The sequence below is a fragment of the Salvelinus fontinalis genome, chromosome 27 (genome assembly GCF_029448725.1).
Source record: "Salvelinus fontinalis isolate EN_2023a chromosome 27, ASM2944872v1, whole genome shotgun sequence".
Classification (NCBI taxonomy): domain Eukaryota; kingdom Metazoa; phylum Chordata; class Actinopteri; order Salmoniformes; family Salmonidae; genus Salvelinus; species Salvelinus fontinalis.
The window spans coordinates 23,333,371-23,353,135 of record NC_074691.1 but is presented as its reverse complement, the minus strand read 5'-3'; the positions used below and the strand labels follow the sequence as shown (position 1 = coordinate 23,353,135).

Sequence of the window (19,765 nt, the reverse complement as noted above, 5' to 3'; positions counted from 1 at the left end):
GTGTCTGTGTGTGTGTCTGTGTGTGTGTCTGTGTGTGTCTGTGTGTGTTTGTGTGTGTGTGTCTGTGTGTGTCTGTGTGGGTGTGTGGATTCCTAGCGTGGTTGCTGACAGTGAAGAATTGTTCCCACATGTTGCTGACGGACAAAAAGTCCTCTGTGCTCCAGAACTCTGGCTGCAGCTGGTGTGTCCACACACACACACACACACACACACACACACACACACACACACACACACACACACACACACACACACACACACACACACACACACACACACACACACACACACACACACACACACACACACACACACACACACACACACACACACACACACACACACACACACAGCTGGTGTGTTTGCTAGAGACAGTGAGGTATAAGGGCATAGGGAAGGCTCTCTCTCAAACGAGTGAAGTGGAGAGGGCACGGAGGAAAAGGAGGGAAAAACAGAGAGGAGAGAGGAAAAAAAACAAGTGCAAGAATCTGTCAGTTAAACATTAGCTACGGTGCAGGCGGGGAAGGAGAGGAATAACAGTGTAGCTATCCCTGGGAAGATATGACAACTGAGGAGCTATTGTAGAGAGCTGTGTGTGTGTGTGTGTGTGTGTGTGTGTGTGTGTGTGTGTGTGTGTGTGTGTGTGTGTGTGTGTGTGTGTGTGTGTGTGTGTGTGTGTGTGTGTGTGTGTGTGTGTGTGAATCCGACCATCACCGCTGGTGAGACAAAACGACTTGTCAGAGAAGAGCACTTTTTGCCAGTCCTGTCTGGTCCAGCGGCGGTGGGCTTGTGCCCATAGTCGACATTGTTGCCAGTGATGTCTGGTGAGGACCTGCCTTACAACAGGCCTACAAGCCCTCATTCCAGCCCCTCTCAGCCTATTGCGGACAGTCTGAGCACTGATGGAGGGATTGTGCGTTCCTGGTGTAACTTGGGTAGTTGTTGTGGCCATCCTGTACCTGTCCCGCAGGTGTGAGGTTCGGATGTACCGATCCTGTGCAGGTGTTGTTATGCGTGGTCTGCCACTGCGAGGGCGATCAGCTGTCCGTCTTGTCTCCCTGTAGCGCTGTCTTAGGCGTCTCACAGTACGGAAATGGCAATTTATTGCCCTGGCTATATCTGCAGTCCTCATGCCTCCTTGCAGCATGCCTAAGGCACGTTCACGCAGATGAGCAGGGACCTTGGGCATCTTTCTTTTTGTGTTTTTCAGAGTCAGTAGAAAGGCCTCTTTAGTGTCCTAAGTTTTCATAACTGTGACCTTAATTCCCTACCATCTGTAAGCTGTTAGTGTCTTAACGACTGTTCCACAAGTGCATGTTTATTAATTGTTTATGGTTCATTGAACAAGCATGGGAAACAGTGTTTAAACCCTTTAAAATGAAGATCTGTGAAGTTATTTTGGATTTTTATAAATGATCTTTGAAAGACAGGGTCCTGAAAAAGGGACGTTTCTTTTTTTGCTGAGTTTGTGTGTATGTGTGTATTAGAGCTGCTGACTGCAGAGAAACCAAGAGAGAGGCAGAGAGAGAGGCAGAGAGAGAGAGAGGCAGAGAAAGAGAGAGAGACAGAGAGAGACAGAGAGAGACAGAGAGAGAGAGACATAGAGAGAGACAGAGAGAGAGAGACAGAGACAGAGAGAGAGGCAGAGAGAGAGACAGGGAGAGACAGAGAGAGAGGCAGAGAGAGAGACAGAGAGACAGGGAGAGAGCCGGAGAGAAAGATGGACAGTGAGAGGGAGACAGAGAGACAGAGCGAGAGAGAGACAGACACACAAACATTTACACATTAGACCCTCTGTTAACGGTTGCTTACCTGTCTGTTTGTTAGGTCTAGAAATGTCCCTTTGGACTCATCCATGCCCTATCACTCCCAGTGTTCAAACTTCACCCAACGGTAGAGGGATAGGAGCAGAGGCATGGGAAAGAGAGAGAGAGGAATAGAAAAAACATTAAAGAATCCCTTTGTTGGAAGAGAAAGTGAGGGAGTGGAGAAAGTGAGAGAGGTTTGGAGAAAGTGAGAGAGGAGTGGAAAAGTGAGGGAGGAGTGGAGAAAGCGAGGGAGGAGTGGAGAAAGTGAGAGAGGAGTGGAGAAAGTGAGAGAGGAGTGGAGAAAGTGAGGGAGGAGTGGAGAAAGTGAGAGAGAAGTGGAGAAAGTGAGAGAGGAGTGGAGAAAGTGAGAGAGTAGTAGAGAAAGTGAGGGAGGAGTGGAGAAAGTTAGAGAGGAGTGGAAAAAGTGATGGATGAGTGGAGAAAGCGAGGGAGGAGTGGAGAAAGCGAGGGAGGAATGGCGAAAGCGAGGGAGGAGTGGAGAAACTGAGGGAGGAGTGGAGAAACTGAGGGAGGAGTGGAGAAAAGGAGGGAGGAGTGGAGAAAGTGAGAGAGGAGTGGAGAAAGTGAGGGAGGAGTGGAGAAAGCGAGGGATGACTGGAGAAAGCGAGGGAAGAGTGGAGAAAGTGAGGGAGGAGCGGAGAAAGCGAGGGAGGAGTGGTGAAAGCGAGGGAGAAAGAGACAGACAGTGTGACAGAGACAGACAGTGAGACAGAGACAGACAGTGTGACAGAGACAGACAGTGTGACAGAGACAGACAGTGAGACAGAGACAGACAGTGTGACAGAGACAGACAGTGTGACAGAGACAGACAGTGAGACAGAGACTGACTGTGAGACAGAGACAGACAGTGTGACAGAGACAGACAGTGTGACAGAGACAGACAGTGAGACAGAGACAGACAGTGAGACAGAGACAGACAGTGAGACAGAGACTGACTGTGAGACAGAGGCAGACAGTGTGACAGAGACAGACAGTGTGACAGAGACAGACAGTGAGACAGAGACAGACAGTGCGACAGAGACAGAGGGTGTGACAGAGACAGACAGTGTGACAGAGACAGACAGTGTGACAGACAGTGAGACAGAGACAGACAGTGCGACAGAGACAGACAGTGTGACAGAGACAGACAGTGTGACAGAGACAGACAGTGAGACAGAGACAGTCAGTGTGACCGAGACAGACAGTGAGACAGAGACAGACAGTGTGACTGAGACAGACAGTGAGACAGAGACAGACAGTGTGACAGAGACAGACAGTGAGACAGAGACAGACAGTGAGACAGAGACAGACAGTGTGACAGAGACAGACAGTGAGACAGAGACAGACAGTGAGACAGAGACAGACAGTGTGACAGAGACAGACAGTGTGACAGAGACAGACAGTGTGACAGAGACAGACAGTGTGACAGACAGTGAGAGTGTGACAGAGACAGACAGTGTGACAGAGACAGACAGTGTGACAGACAGTGAGAGTGTGACAGAGACAGACAGTGTGACAGAGACAGACAGTGTGACAGACAGTGAGAGTGTGACAGAGACAGACAGTGTGACAGAGACAGACAGTGTGACAGAGACAGACAGTGTGACAGACAGTGAGAGTGTGACAGAGACAGACAGTGTGACAGAGACAGACAGTGTGACAGACAGTGAGAGTGTGACAGAGACAGACAGTGTGACAGAGACAGACAGTGTGACAGACAGTGAGAGTGTGACAGAGACAGACAGTGTGACAGAGACCGACAGTGTGACAGACCGTGAGAGTGTGACAGAGACAGACAGTGTGACAGAGACAGACAGTGTGACAGACAGTGAGAGTGTGACAGAGACAGACAGTGTGACAGAGACAGACAGTGTGACAGACAGTGAGAGTGTGACAGAGACAGACAGTGTGACAGAGACAGACAGTGTGACAGACAGTGAGAGTGTGACAGAGACAGACAGTGTGACAGACAGTGAGAGTGTGACAGAGACAGACAGTTTGACAGACAGACAGTGTGACAGACAGTGAGAGTGTGACAGAGACAGACAGTGTGACAGAGACAGACAGTGTGACAGACAGTGAGAGTGTGACAGAGACAGACAGTGTGACAGACAGTGAGAGTGTGACAGAGACAGACAGTGTGACAGAGACAGACAGTGAGAGTGTGACAGAGACAGACAGTGTGACAGAGACAGACAGTGTGACAGACAGTGAGAGTGTGACAGAGACAGACAGTGTGACAGAGACAGACAGTGTGACAGACAGTGAGAGTGTGACAGAGACAGACAGTGTGACAGAGACAGACAGTGTGACAGACAGTGAGAGTGTGACAGAGACAGACAGCGTGACAGAGACAGACAGTGTGACAGACAGTGAGAGTGTGACAGAGACAGACAGTGTGACAGACAGTGAGAGTGTGACAGAGACAGACAGTGTGACAGACAGTGAGAGTGTGACAGAGACAGACAGTGTGACAGACAGTGAGAGTGTGACAGAGACAGACAGTGTGACAGACAGTGAGAGTGTGACAGAGACAGACAGTGTGACAGACAGTGAGAGTGTGACAGAGACAGACAGTGTGACAGACAGTGAGAGTGTGACAGAGACAGACAGTGTGACAGACAGTGAGAGTGTGACAGAGACAGACAGTGTGACAGACAGTGAGAGTGTGACAGAGACAGACAGTGTGACAGACAGTGAGAGTGTGACAGAGACAGACAGTGTGACAGACAGTGAGAGTGTGACAGAGACAGACAGTGTGACAGACAGTGAGAGTGTGACAGAGACAGACAGTGTGACAGACAGTGAGAGTGTGACAGAGACAGACAGTGTGACAGACAGTGAGAGTGTGACAGAGACAGACAGTGTGACAGACAGTGAGAGTGTGACAGAGACAGACAGTGTGACAGACAGTGAGAGTGTGACAGAGACAGACAGTGTGACAGACAGTGAGAGTGTGACAGAGACAGACAGTGAGAGTGTGACAGAGACAGACAGTGTGACAGACAGTGAGAGTGTGACAGAGACAGACAGTGAGAGTGTGACAGAGACAGACAGTGAGAGTGTGACAGAGACAGACAGTGAGAGTGTGACAGACAGTGAGAGTGTGACAGACAGTGAGAGTGTGACAGAGACAGACAGTGTGACAGACAGTGAGAGTGTGACAGAGACAGACAGTGTGACAGACAGTGAGAGTGTGACAGAGACAGACAGTGTGACAGACAGTGAGAGTGTGACAGAGACAGACAGTGTGACAGACAGTGAGAGTGTGACAGAGACAGACAGTGTGACAGACAGTGAGAGTGTGACAGAGACAGACAGTGTGACAGACAGTGAGAGTGTGACAGAGACAGACAGTGTGACAGACAGTGAGAGTGTGACAGAGACAGACAGTGTGACAGACAGTGAGAGTGTGACAGAGACAGACAGTGTGACAGACAGTGAGAGTGTGACAGAGACAGACAGTGTGACAGACAGTGAGAGTGTGACAGAGACAGACAGTGTGACAGACAGTGAGAGTTTGACAGAGACAGACAGTGTGACAGACAGTGAGAGTGTGACAGAGACAGACAGTGTGACAGACAGTGAGAGTGTGACAGAGACAGACAGTGTGACAGACAGTGAGAGTGTGACAGAGACAGACAGTGTGACAGACAGTGAGAGTGTGACAGAGACAGACAGTGTGACAGACAGTGAGAGTGTGACAGAGACAGACAGTGTGACAGACAGTGAGAGTGTGACAGAGACAGACAGTGTGACAGACAGTGAGAGTGTGACAGAGACAGACAGTGTGACAGACAGTGAGAGTGTGACAGAGACAGACAGTGTGACAGACAGTGAGAGTGTGACAGAGACAGACAGTGTGACAGACAGTGAGAGTGTGACAGAGACAGACAGTGTGACAGACAGTGAGAGTGTGACAGAGACAGACAGTGTGACAGACAGTGAGAGTGTGACAGAGACAGACAGTGTGACAGACAGTGAGAGTGTGACAGAGACAGACAGTGTGACAGACAGTGAGAGTGTGACAGAGACAGACAGTGTGACAGACAGTGAGAGTGTGACAGAGACAGACAGTGTGACAGACAGTGAGAGTGTGACAGAGACAGACAGTGTGACAGACAGTGAGAGTGTGACAGAGACAGACAGTGAGAGTGTGACAGAGACAGACAGTGTGACAGACAGTGAGAGTGTGACAGAGACAGACAGTGAGAGTGTGACAGAGACAGACAGTGAGAGTGTGACAGAGACAGACAGTGAGAGTGTGACAGACAGTGAGAGTGTGACAGAGACAGACAGTGTGACAGACAGTGAGAGTGTGACAGAGACAGACAGTGTGACAGACAGTGAGAGTGTGACAGAGACAGACAGTGTGACAGACAGTGAGAGTGTGACAGAGACAGACAGTGAGACAGAGACAGACAGTGAGACAGAGACTGACTGTGAGACAGAGGCAGACAGTGTGACAGAGACAGACAGTGTGACAGAGACAGACAGTGAGACAGAGACAGACAGTGCGACAGAGACAGAGGGTGTGACAGAGACAGACAGTGTGACAGAGACAGACAGTGTGACAGACAGTGAGACAGAGACAGACAGTGCGACAGAGACAGACAGTGTGACAGAGACAGACAGTGTGACAGAGACAGACAGTGAGACAGAGACAGTCAGTGTGACCGAGACAGACAGTGAGACAGAGACAGACAGTGTGACTGAGACAGACAGTGAGACAGAGACAGACAGTGTGACAGAGACAGACAGTGAGACAGAGACAGACAGTGAGACAGAGACAGACAGTGTGACAGAGACAGACAGTGAGACAGAGACAGACAGTGAGACAGAGACAGACAGTGTGACAGAGACAGACAGTGTGACAGAGACAGACAGTGTGACAGAGACAGACAGTGTGACAGACAGTGAGAGTGTGACAGAGACAGACAGTGTGACAGAGACAGACAGTGTGACAGACAGTGAGAGTGTGACAGAGACAGACAGTGTGACAGAGACAGACAGTGTGACAGACAGTGAGAGTGTGACAGAGACAGACAGTGTGACAGAGACAGACAGTGTGACAGAGACAGACAGTGTGACAGACAGTGAGAGTGTGACAGAGACAGACAGTGTGACAGAGACAGACAGTGTGACAGACAGTGAGAGTGTGACAGAGACAGACAGTGTGACAGAGACAGACAGTGTGACAGACAGTGAGAGTGTGACAGAGACAGACAGTGTGACAGAGACCGACAGTGTGACAGACCGTGAGAGTGTGACAGAGACAGACAGTGTGACAGAGACAGACAGTGTGACAGACAGTGAGAGTGTGACAGAGACAGACAGTGTGACAGAGACAGACAGTGTGACAGACAGTGAGAGTGTGACAGAGACAGACAGTGTGACAGAGACAGACAGTGTGACAGACAGTGAGAGTGTGACAGAGACAGACAGTGTGACAGACAGTGAGAGTGTGACAGAGACAGACAGTTTGACAGACAGACAGTGTGACAGACAGTGAGAGTGTGACAGAGACAGACAGTGTGACAGAGACAGACAGTGTGACAGACAGTGAGAGTGTGACAGAGACAGACAGTGTGACAGACAGTGAGAGTGTGACAGAGACAGACAGTGTGACAGAGACAGACAGTGAGAGTGTGACAGAGACAGACAGTGTGACAGAGACAGACAGTGTGACAGACAGTGAGAGTGTGACAGAGACAGACAGTGTGACAGAGACAGACAGTGTGACAGACAGTGAGAGTGTGACAGAGACAGACAGTGTGACAGAGACAGACAGTGTGACAGACAGTGAGAGTGTGACAGAGACAGACAGCGTGACAGAGACAGACAGTGTGACAGACAGTGAGAGTGTGACAGAGACAGACAGTGTGACAGACAGTGAGAGTGTGACAGAGACAGACAGTGTGACAGACAGTGAGAGTGTGACAGAGACAGACAGTGTGACAGACAGTGAGAGTGTGACAGAGACAGACAGTGTGACAGACAGTGAGAGTGTGACAGAGACAGACAGTGTGACAGACAGTGAGAGTGTGACAGAGACAGACAGTGTGACAGACAGTGAGAGTGTGACAGAGACAGACAGTGTGACAGACAGTGAGAGTGTGACAGAGACAGACAGTGTGACAGACAGTGAGAGTGTGACAGAGACAGACAGTGTGACAGACAGTGAGAGTGTGACAGAGACAGACAGTGTGACAGACAGTGAGAGTGTGACAGAGACAGACAGTGTGACAGACAGTGAGAGTGTGACAGAGACAGACAGTGTGACAGACAGTGAGAGTGTGACAGAGACAGACAGTGTGACAGACAGTGAGAGTGTGACAGAGACAGACAGTGTGACAGACAGTGAGAGTGTGACAGAGACAGACAGTGTGACAGACAGTGAGAGTGTGACAGAGACAGACAGTGAGAGTGTGACAGAGACAGACAGTGTGACAGACAGTGAGAGTGTGACAGAGACAGACAGTGAGAGTGTGACAGAGACAGACAGTGAGAGTGTGACAGACAGTGAGAGTGTGACAGACAGTGAGAGTGTGACAGAGACAGACAGTGTGACAGACAGTGAGAGTGTGACAGAGACAGACAGTGTGACAGACAGTGAGAGTGTGACAGAGACAGACAGTGTGACAGACAGTGAGAGTGTGACAGAGACAGACAGTGTGACAGACAGTGAGAGTGTGACAGAGACAGACAGTGTGACAGACAGTGAGAGTGTGACAGAGACAGACAGTGTGACAGACAGTGAGAGTGTGACAGAGACAGACAGTGTGACAGACAGTGAGAGTGTGACAGAGACAGACAGTGTGACAGACAGTGAGAGTGTGACAGAGACAGACAGTGTGACAGACAGTGAGAGTGTGACAGAGACAGACAGTGTGACAGACAGTGAGAGTGTGACAGAGACAGACAGTGTGACAGACAGTGAGAGTTTGACAGAGACAGACAGTGTGACAGACAGTGAGAGTGTGACAGAGACAGACAGTGTGACAGACAGTGAGAGTGTGACAGAGACAGACAGTGTGACAGACAGTGAGAGTGTGACAGAGACAGACAGTGTGACAGACAGTGAGAGTGTGACAGAGACAGACAGTGTGACAGACAGTGAGAGTGTGACAGAGACAGACAGTGTGACAGACAGTGAGAGTGTGACAGAGACAGACAGTGTGACAGACAGTGAGAGTGTGACAGAGACAGACAGTGTGACAGACAGTGAGAGTGTGACAGAGACAGACAGTGTGACAGACAGTGAGAGTGTGACAGAGACAGACAGTGTGACAGACAGTGAGAGTGTGACAGAGACAGACAGTGTGACAGACAGTGAGAGTGTGACAGAGACAGACAGTGTGACAGACAGTGAGAGTGTGACAGAGACAGACAGTGTGACAGACAGTGAGAGTGTGACAGAGACAGACAGTGTGACAGACAGTGAGAGTGTGACAGAGACAGACAGTGTGACAGACAGTGAGAGTGTGACAGAGACAGACAGTGTGACAGACAGTGAGAGTGTGACAGAGACAGACAGTGTGACAGACAGTGAGAGTGTGACAGAGACAGACAGTGAGAGTGTGACAGAGACAGACAGTGTGACAGACAGTGAGAGTGTGACAGAGACAGACAGTGAGAGTGTGACAGAGACAGACAGTGAGAGTGTGACAGAGACAGACAGTGAGAGTGTGACAGACAGTGAGAGTGTGACAGAGACAGACAGTGTGACAGACAGTGAGAGTGTGACAGAGACAGACAGTGTGACAGACAGTGAGAGTGTGACAGAGACAGACAGTGTGACAGACAGTGAGAGTGTGACAGAGACAGACAGTGAGAGTGTGACAGAGACAGACAGTGAGAGTGTGACAGAGACAGACAGTGAGAGTGTGACAGACAGTGAGAGTGTGACAGAGACAGACAGTGTGACAGACAGTGAGAGTGTGACAGAGACAGACAGTGTGACAGACAGTGAGAGTGTGACAGAGACAGACAGTGTGACAGACAGTGAGAGTGTGACAGAGACAGACAGTGAGAGTGTGACAGAGACAGACAGTGAGAGTGTGACAGAGACAGACAGTGTGACAGACAGTGAGAGTGTGACAGAGACAGACAGTGAGAGTGTGACAGAGACAGACAGTGAGAGTGTGACAGAGACAGACAGTGAGAGTGTGACAGACAGTGAGAGTGTGACAGAGACAGACAGTGTGACAGACAGTGAGAGTGTGACAGAGACAGACAGTGTGACAGACAGTGAGAGTGTGACAGAGACAGACAGTGTGACAGACAGTGAGAGTGTGACAGAGACAGACAGTGAGAGTGTGACAGAGACAGACAGTGAGAGTGTGACAGAGACAGACAGTGAGAGTGTGACAGACAGTGAGAGTGTGACAGAGACAGACAGTGTGACAGACAGTGAGAGTGTGACAGAGACAGACAGTGTGACAGACAGTGAGAGTGTGACAGAGACAGACAGTGTGACAGACAGTGAGAGTGTGACAGAGACAGACAGTGTGACAGACAGTGAGAGTGTGACAGAGACAGACAGTGTGACAGACAGTGAGAGTGTGACAGAGACAGACAGTGTGACAGACAGTGAGAGTGTGACAGAGACAGACAGTGTGACAGACAGTGAGAGTGTGACAGAGACAGACAGTGTGACAGACAGTGAGAGTGTGACAGAGACAGACAGTGTGACAGACAGTGAGAGTGTGACAGAGACAGACAGTGTGACAGACAGTGAGAGTGTGCATGTTCTGGTGCTGTTGTTCTTTAGTTGCTGTAATAAAGTATCCTTGTCATGTCTCTGGAGATGCTGACTGGCTGGGTGGCTGACTGGCTGGCTGACTGGCTGGGTGGCTGGGTGGCTGACTGGCTGGCTGACTGGCTGGGTGGCTGGGTGGCTGGCTGGGTGGCTGACTGGCTGGGTGGGTGGCTGACTGGCTGGGTGGCTGACTGGCTGGCTGACTGGCTGGGTGGCTGGGTGGCTGACTGGCTGGCTGACTGGCTGGGTGGCTGGGTGGCTGGCTGGGTGGCTGACTGGCTGGGTGGCTGACTGGCTGACTGGCTGGGTGGCTGGGTGACTGACTGGCTGGGTGGCTGACTGGCTGGCTGGGTGGCTGGGTGACTGACTGGGTGGCTGACTGGCTGGGTGGCTGGGTGACTGACTGGCTGACTGGCTGGGTGGCTGACTGGCTGGGTGGCTGACTGGCTGGGTGGCTGGGTGAAAACACTGCTGGCTGGGTGGCTGACTGGCTGGCTGACTGGCTGGGTGGTTAGGTGGCTGACTGGCTGGCTGGGTGGCTGGGTGGCTGACTGGCTGGGTGGCTGGGTGGCTGGCTGACTGGCTGGGTGGCTGGGTGGCTGACTGGCTGGGTGGCTGGGTGACTGACTGGCTGGGTGGCTGACTGGCTGGGTGGCTGGGTGACTGACTGGGTGGCTGACTGGCTGGGTGGCTGGGTGACTGACTGGCTGACTGGCTGGGTGGCTGACTGGCTGGGTGGCTGACTGGCTGGGTGGCTGGGTGAAAACACTGCTCTCCTTGGTATGTCTCCTCATCTTACCTCATAGTACAGACCTACACACACAGACATTTTCATGTACATGCGTTACACACAGAGTGTGCACATGCTGCATTGATATTCATGTCCCTGTAAACAAACACGTTTGCAAGAACTCATTTGCATGTAAATACAGCAAGGCAGGCAAGCACACACACACACATGCATGCACACACACACACACAAACACACACACACACACACACACCCTCAACGTCACAGGTTCAGTGTAGCTCAGAAGACAGAAGCCTATCCTTCAGCCAATACCACTGCTGTGCTCACACACAACCACAAGGCTTGACTGATTGAGCCTTCTCCGAACAGAATAACAATCCACTCCACGTTGTCAGTGTACTGTAACAGAGGAAGGGAAAAACCAGACTGGTTGAAAAAAATAACATGTGATTCCCACAAAAACGCAAACGACTTTGTCTCTCTGATTCAAACCAGAGAGACAAAGTTTTGGGGTGGAGATAAAACACACAGATAAAAATGAATTTGTTTTAGAAGCGGGTTGGGTTGTTTTATATCTGTGGATATGCCAGTCTCCCTCAGGACCATAGAAAAACACATGTTTGGAAAGCAACTGGAACATGTAACGAGGGATGGATGGACATGCAGTACCTCAATGTGTTCAGTTATTTTGGGCTGCATCCCTGTGTATAATCAGTTAAATGGCCTACTGATGTATGTGTGTTGAAACAGGTTTGGCAGAAAACCTACTGTTTGTGGAGGAGCCATGCACAACCATCACTCTGTGTATAACACACATCATTATGGCATTATGTCCATTCATCCTGTGAGGATGTAACCGATAGACCAGTCTGGAGTTTTGTTCCTGCACTTCCCTTGTCTGTTTATGAGTGGGAAGAAAATCATGATGATCTCGTAAGAAAGAGAGAGGTAATTCCTTACTCCATCATAAACGGGCCATGGTATATGGTATATGGTATATGGTAAATGGTATATGGTATATGAAATCATGTCAGCTGAAGCATCCAGATGGTTATGGATAGATGGGTGTTATTTAGTGTGTGTGGCCAGATGGACATGTATGTGAGTGGTCTGGGACCTTTCCCCCTACGTTTCCCTCTGCGTCTCTGCTACTCTATACTCTAGATAGAACTCATTATCCTCATGATCACGACAAGTCCCTCTTGCTTCCTTGATGATTTCATTGCATCCTCACAACAAGTTGTAATAATGACCATCTCTAGTCCCTGCTCTGCACTCTAGTCAGGTTTTCATCTGACAATGCTGGGGTATTATTCAGGCACATCCCTGTTATATAAACAAACCAATTGACTAAGTGAATTGACCAATTGAATAAGTGCTACCTGTGTGTGTGTGTGTGTGTGTGTGTGTGTGTGTGTGTGTGTGTGTGTGTGTGTGTGTGTGTGTGTGTGTGTGTGTGTGTGTGTGTGTGTGTGTTTGTGTGTGTGTGTGTGTGTGTGTGCGTGCGTGCGTGCGTGCGTGCGTGCGTGCGTGCGCGCGTGCGTGTGTGCGTGTGTGTGTGTGTGTGATTTAAGATGCGTTAACACAGGAAGCCCAATTCTGATATTTCTTTCCCTAATTGGTCAATCAAATCATCTCTGAAAAAGAGCTGATGTGAAAAGCTCTGATGTGATTGGGCAAAAGACCAATTAGTGGAAAAAAAGATCAGAATTGGGCTTCCTTTGTGAACACACACACACACACACACACACACACACACACACACACACACACACACACACACACACACACACACACACACACACACACACACAAACACACACATACAAAGGGACCCTGTCAAGGCTTTGCGTATCAGGCATGTTTTGAAGTGAGTGTGGCAGGGGGATTGTGAGTCATCGCTGGTGTGTATTGATCTGAGATGAGCTCCTTCATGTTCAGAGCAGAGCGGGGAGGCACACAGTAGGGGACCGGACGCCACACAGACACACACACACACACACACACTACACTAGGAACTTCAATGCTAATTGTTGCTGCATGTTATTAATGTATTGCTATCTGGGGCTGTCCATTCAGCAGTGAATGAACAGTCAAAGCAATGGGCTTGGTGCTCTATTCTTCTAGCAACGCTAGTCCCAAAGAACGTATAGTTCTGCTATAGTACAAACTTAATGGGTGGTTTAGAAATAAATGTGCCTGGACTTAATGATCATGATTCATACAATCATTGATATGAGAATGAAAGAATATGAAGACTCTGCTGATGACTTGCATTGTTTGCTTAATAACATTGTAAGATTTTGAGCACTGTAGTGGACTCTAGCAAACGTTCTCTCTTTCTTCTCCCTCTCTCTGACAGAACTCCATCCGACACAACCTCTCCCTCCACAGTCGTTTCATCCGTGTCCAGAACGAGGGAACGGGAAAGAGTTCCTGGTGGATGATAAACCCGGAGGGAGGGAAGGGCGGGAAGGCCCCCCGGCGCCGTGCTGTCTCAATGGACAACAGCAACAAGTACACCAAGTCTGCCCGCGGCCGCGCAGCCAAGAAGAAGGCGGCCCTTCAGGCAGTGGTGGCCGGCGAGGGGGGCGGAGACAGCCCCTCAGGGCTTTCCAAGTGGCCGGGCAGCCCCACATCACGGAGCAGTGAGGAGCTGGACGCCTGGACAGACTTCCGCTCACGCACCAACTCCAACGCCAGCACGATAAGTGGGCGCCTCTCACCCATCCTGGCCAACCCAGAGCTGGACGAGGTGCTGGACGATGACCCGCCACTATCGCCCATGCTCTACTCTAGTCCCGGCGAGGCACTGTCGCCTGGGAACACTCCCACGCCCAATGGGAAGGGACTGCCCACAGAGCTGCCTCGCCTGGCAGACCTGGCAGGCACCATGAACCTGAACGAGGGGCTGACGGACGACCTGATGGATGAGCTGCTGGATAACATCACCCTGGCCCCCACCCCAACTGGACCAGCCACCCAGAGAGGATCCTCCGGGCTCAGCTTTGGCTCCAAGCTTGCCGGACTGGGCTCCTCCTCCCCAACCACCTCTCCCTCTACTCCATCCCCCTCTAATGGTGCAGGCGGCAGTGGCTACTGTAACTCCATCTTTGGTCCCCTCACAGCGGGCTCCTCCCTGCGGCCCGCCCCCATGCAGACCATCCAGGAGAACAAGCAGACGTCCTTCTCCTGCATCTCCCGCTTCGGCAGCCAGACCCTGCAGGATCTGCTCAACTCAGAGGGCCACAGCCACAGCGACGTCATGATGACCCAGTCTGACCCGCTGATGTCACAGGCCAGCGCCGCCGCTGTTATCTCCCAGAACTCCAGGCGAGGCTTTGTTCTCCGCAGCGACCCCATGATGACCATTGGGACCACGGCGTTAGGGCAGGGGGTTCTCCTGCACAACCACAACCAGGGGTCCCTGAGGACACTGAACGGGGGTCCGAGCCTGAACAACGAGGCCAACAGCCTGGCCAATGCCAAGCAGCAGCTCCTGCACTCTCCACTGGGACTTGGATCGAACGGCTCCTCCATGATGCAGATTGACTCGTCCCTCTTCCTGAACGGGAGCGTTGGTGGAAGCAGTGGGATCTGCTCGGTAGGCCCCGACCGCTTCCCTACCGACCTGGACCTGGACATGTTTAACGGGAGCCTGGAGTGTGACATGGAGTCCATCATCAGAAACGAGCTGATGGACGCAGATGGCCTGGACTTTAACTTTGACTCCCTGGCCAACCTGAACGGACCCAACCTGGGCAGCTTCACCAGCACCAAGCAGGGACCCCAGAGCTGGGTCCCTGGCTGAGAGAAAGGCCACACCCTAGAGGGGGCAGAGCAGGTCAGTGTCCATGTCACTGTCTGTGTACATCTGGGACTGCTATTAGTGCCAGAGAGAGAGAGAGAGAGAGAGAGAGAGGGATGGAGACAGAGAGAGAGGGAGAGACAGACAGACAGACAGACAGAGAGTGAGGGAGGGAGGGAGAGAGAGACATAGAGGGAGGGAGAGAGAGACAGAGAGGGAGAGAGAGAGGGATGGCGACAGAGAGAGAGAGACAGAGAGGGAGGGAGAGAGAGACAGAGAGAGAGAGACAGAGAGGGAAAGGGATGGAGACAGAGAGAGAGAGAGACTGAGAGGGAGGGAGAGAGAGACAGAGAGAGAGAGAGAGAGAGAGAGAGAGAGAGAGAGGGTTGGAGACAGAGAGAGAGAGACAGGGAGGGAGGGAGAGAGAGACAGAGAGAGAGACAGAGAGGGAGGGAGGGAGGGAGAGAGAGAGAGAGGCAGAGAGAGAGACAGAGAGGGAGGGAGGGAGAGAGAGAGAGAGGGAGGGAGTGTGAATGTGTGAATAGGGACAGCATATTAATCATTACTAGAAAGTAATTTATGAAAGAGGGTTGATTGGTGTGTTTTTAACTGAATCAGCTGCTGATGATCAGATACAGTTCATCCACTCAGACCTGATGTCAGTTCCTGTATCTCTCTTTTTCCAGGTACAAACTGCAGAGCAAGAGAAGATCAGACACAAAGCGTCCTTTTTGCCAAGCCTGCTATCAGCACAACATGGAATAAATACCCTATGTTTACACAACACCTCCTCTAGAGAAATGTACCTTTTCTCCCACTCTGACGGACCATGAATGATTTGAAGTACACAGACTCACAAGACGTGACCGTCAGATCCTCAAAGACCCCTGCAAAACAAACAAACAATCTGAAATCATCACAACAAACTCATCTCAGAATTATGCAATCTTCCTTTGAGAAAACACGTCGGACAAAATCTATTGTAAAGATGCAGAGCGAGAGGGGCTGTGTTTTGTTTATTTGAAGGGTTTTTGGGAAACAATGACATTCGGCAAGCAAGGTTGTAGTGTACAAGTAGTTCCTGGGAAAAAAGGACAAAAGATAAACAAAAACAAAGTGATGTAGTGTAAAACCTTATACAGTGGTTTCTGGGATGTGTTATGTTGGAAAATCTTCCTCTGTTTTCACTCAGTGATTTTAAATGTTTAATGTTTGTTTTTAAATTCCTGTTTTACCATCATCACTGTTTCTGCACCACAGTTGTTTTATAAAAAAAAATATTGATGAAATGAAAGAGAGGAAGGAGACAGTCTGCACTCAAAATAGCGATAACACACACACGTTACACACACTGATGATGTCATAAACAATAATGCCATGCATTTCAGGTTGTTGGTGTTTTGTTGCTTTTATTTTACATGAGTTTGAATGATTAGTCACGGTTTTAAAAAGACTTATAGAAACAATTATAATAATACAATTATCTGAATACTATACAGAGAGATTGTTATCGTTTATTTGTATCGAACTGTAAAATAGAGAAAAAAACAAGAAGAAGAAGTCTGTCAAGGATCTGTGTACAGTACAGTACAGTGGAAGCTTCAACTTAAAGCCGAGGAGGAGGAGGAGTTTAGACCTTCTTTTCTAGTTAATGGGTGGGGTATGTCAACGTGTTGTAGTACAGCATATGTAGCCAAGATAAATACCTATGTCCTAGCGTTGTGTACGTTTCCACGCCATAACTGGTGCTATGATGTAAACAGTGTTTGAGTCCAGGCCCTAGCAAGCCGTGCATATTACCTATCTGGCCCGGCGAACCCCGCCGAGCTGTAGCCGTTGTCGTAGCAACGGCAGGGTGGCACTGAGAGGCCGGGAGGTTGTACAGTTAGCCTCCTCCATCTCTGGCAGCCATTTTGTTTTTCTTGAGTGAAACGATAAGCTATCTGTGTATGTTGCCAAATTACTTGAAACAACATGTAGGAGATGCTGGCAGCCAAAACAACAACAACACACACACATCACACACACACACACATAGCGAAAAATAAGAGCAGGGATATGTGTTTTAGCTCTGCTAGTTGTTTTGTTGTGGGCGTGTTATTATATGCATATACCATCACTCAGGGGGAAGGGGGAGCTATCCCGTTCCAACGTTACACCAGGTCCCATCTCCATGGCAGAACACACAACAACATGTCCTTTGTTGGCAAAAAAGTATTGCTTGTGTTGTAAACTTGTAACCTGTGAACTATGACCTTTCAAGCGGAAGAGGAGAAAGAAATCAGGAGAAGGATCTGACTCTTCACTCGGTCCTGTCGTTTGTTTTTATGTCGTTGTAGTTTTTTCTCCTCATGTGGGACTCATGACACGCGCACAACCCCCCCCCCCCCTCCCCTCACACACACACCCCTCACACACACACCCTTCGCAGACACGCCTGGTGCTCCTAACAGGTCTCTCCTGTATCTCCTGAGTGTGTTTGTGTGTGTGACTCGTTTATTGATCGTGTTTATTGATTTTGTCTCACGAGGATATGTTATCCTTCGTTATCCTTCATGAAGCATACAGCACCCCCTCTGTGTGCATGTATATATTTATGCATTATGAACTGTGTGAAATGCATATATATACTCACTCTATGACCTTATATACTCATGTAGTACTTGACCCTTGGTTTTTTATGATACCTCGGAAGGTAGAGTTGAAGAAAGAACAGAACATTACTTGCCGGGTAAGGGGGTGGATGCTATGCTAATATTAGAACGCCATTGTTGCTGAACCAGATAGAGAACCAGGAAACCATTCTTGTAGCAGCATCTGGGCCTCTGGTACCCCTTCTGTGTCTGGGGTCTTTATCCAGAGGGTTGCCCCGTCCTGTCTATCCTGTAAAATAGTGTACAAACGAACAAACGTGTGTGTGTTTGTCCGTCACCCAGAGGTTGAGGCAGAGGAGTGTGTTTGCATGGCTGGGTAGATGATCAACTGTAGAAGTGTTACCTGAGGTTTACAGCATGACAGCCCCCACCCCATAGATATCCTATGAAATGACTAAAGGAGATATGTGATAAACCCTCATAGTTTCAGAATGGGGTGAAAATGGCAACCATATTGGTCAGAGAGAAATCCAAACGATTTTAATTGGAATGAATGGCTGTAGCGGCATAATTGTGTAATATAATTATTGTCAACCTAAAACATTGTCATATAAATACAGTTTATACGGGTATTATACAAATGTTCTGTATAAATAACCACTAAAATACACTATATATACAAAAGTATGTGGACCCCCCTTCAAATTAGTGGATGCAACCTTTCCAACAAGTTAGTTCATTAAATTTCTGCCCTGCTAGAGCTTCCCCGGGTCAACTGTAAGTGCTGTTATTGTAAAGTGGAAACGTCTAGGAGCAACAACGGTTTGGGGAAGGCCCTTTCCTGTTTTAGCATGACAATGCTCCCATGCACAAAGCATACAGAATGGTTTATCAAGATCGGTGTGGAAGAACTTGACTGAACTGCACTGACCCCTGACCTCAACCCCATCGAACACCTGGGATGAATTGGAATGCCAAGCCAGGCCTAATCGCCCAAAATCAGTGCCCGACCTCACTAATGTTTTTGTGGCTGAATGGAAGCAAGTCCCCTCTGCAATGTTCCAACATCTGGGAAAGCCTTCCCAGAAGAGTGGAGGCTGTTGTGGCAGCAAAGGGGGACCAATTCCATATTAATGTCCATTATTTTGGAATGAGATGTTTGACGTGCAGGTGTCCACATACTTTTTGGTCATGTAGTTTAATGTAATCAGACAATAAAGTCAAAATGTTTGTTTTTCTTGGAAATCTATGAGTGCTTAATAGCACTAAAAGTTGTAGACCAGTGGTGCACCCAGCTCCCTCGGTATGGGGAGAATCTCTATGAGTCCCCATACACACAGCCAGGAGAGTAGATCCCCTAGACCAGTGGTGCACTCAGCTCCCTCGGTATGGGGAGAATCTCTATGAGTCCCCATACACACAGCCAGGAGAGTAGATCCTCTAAGCTTGACGTCTTCTAACCCCATCCGTCTCTGGAACCTGTGACTTCCAACAAACCAAGAGTCTTCTATAGCTCTTCACTGCACCTTACCCTAAAGACACATCTCTTCATTTTACTTTTCTCTCTGGAAGAGGGAAGTCCAAAGCCATCATGCCATTAGCACTGCATTTCAACATGTCTATAGTGTACAGGCAGACAGAGAAGGGAAGAAAGAACCCAGTCAGCCCAGAACAGATGTTCCACAGATGCATTCTTTGCTACTGCGTTTAGAGGAAACTGGAAGGCTCCTTTGGCCCCATAATGGTGGCACATGCCAGCCACAGCACAGTACTATCCCCGTGTCCATGTCAAAGCTCTTCTTGATCCTAGAACTTTGCACCCCTCGTTAGCCCCGTCCCCCACCTGCTCTCCTGTCACCTATGCCCTCTGCTCTTTGACCTCTGTAGTAACCTCGCTTCTTCTCGACGATGTTGATGTTAGTGAGTATTTTTCCTGTGTATTCCATTTTGAATTGTAATCTAGTTTGTATAAGAAATGGTGCGCATGTAAATAAAGCTTGGTGAAACTCCACACTCTCTCCTGGTTCCAGTGCTCAGTGTTTT

General features: G+C 49.4%; 1 protein-coding gene across 1 annotated transcript in view; it reads left to right on the top strand.

Annotated features, from left to right (window-relative positions):
• Window positions 1-19,740, top strand: part of foxo3b (forkhead box O3b) — an 87,173-nt gene extending 67,433 nt beyond the window's left edge. Inside the window, exons 2-3 of the mRNA XM_055885322.1 lie at window positions 13,683-15,164; window positions 15,815-19,740. Coding sequence (XP_055741297.1) covers window positions 13,683-15,131 — 1,449 coding nt within the window. The 3' untranslated portion in view covers window positions 15,132-15,164; window positions 15,815-19,740. The remainder of the gene's footprint in view (window positions 1-13,682; window positions 15,165-15,814) is intronic.
• Window positions 19,741-19,765: the final 25 nt, after the last annotated feature.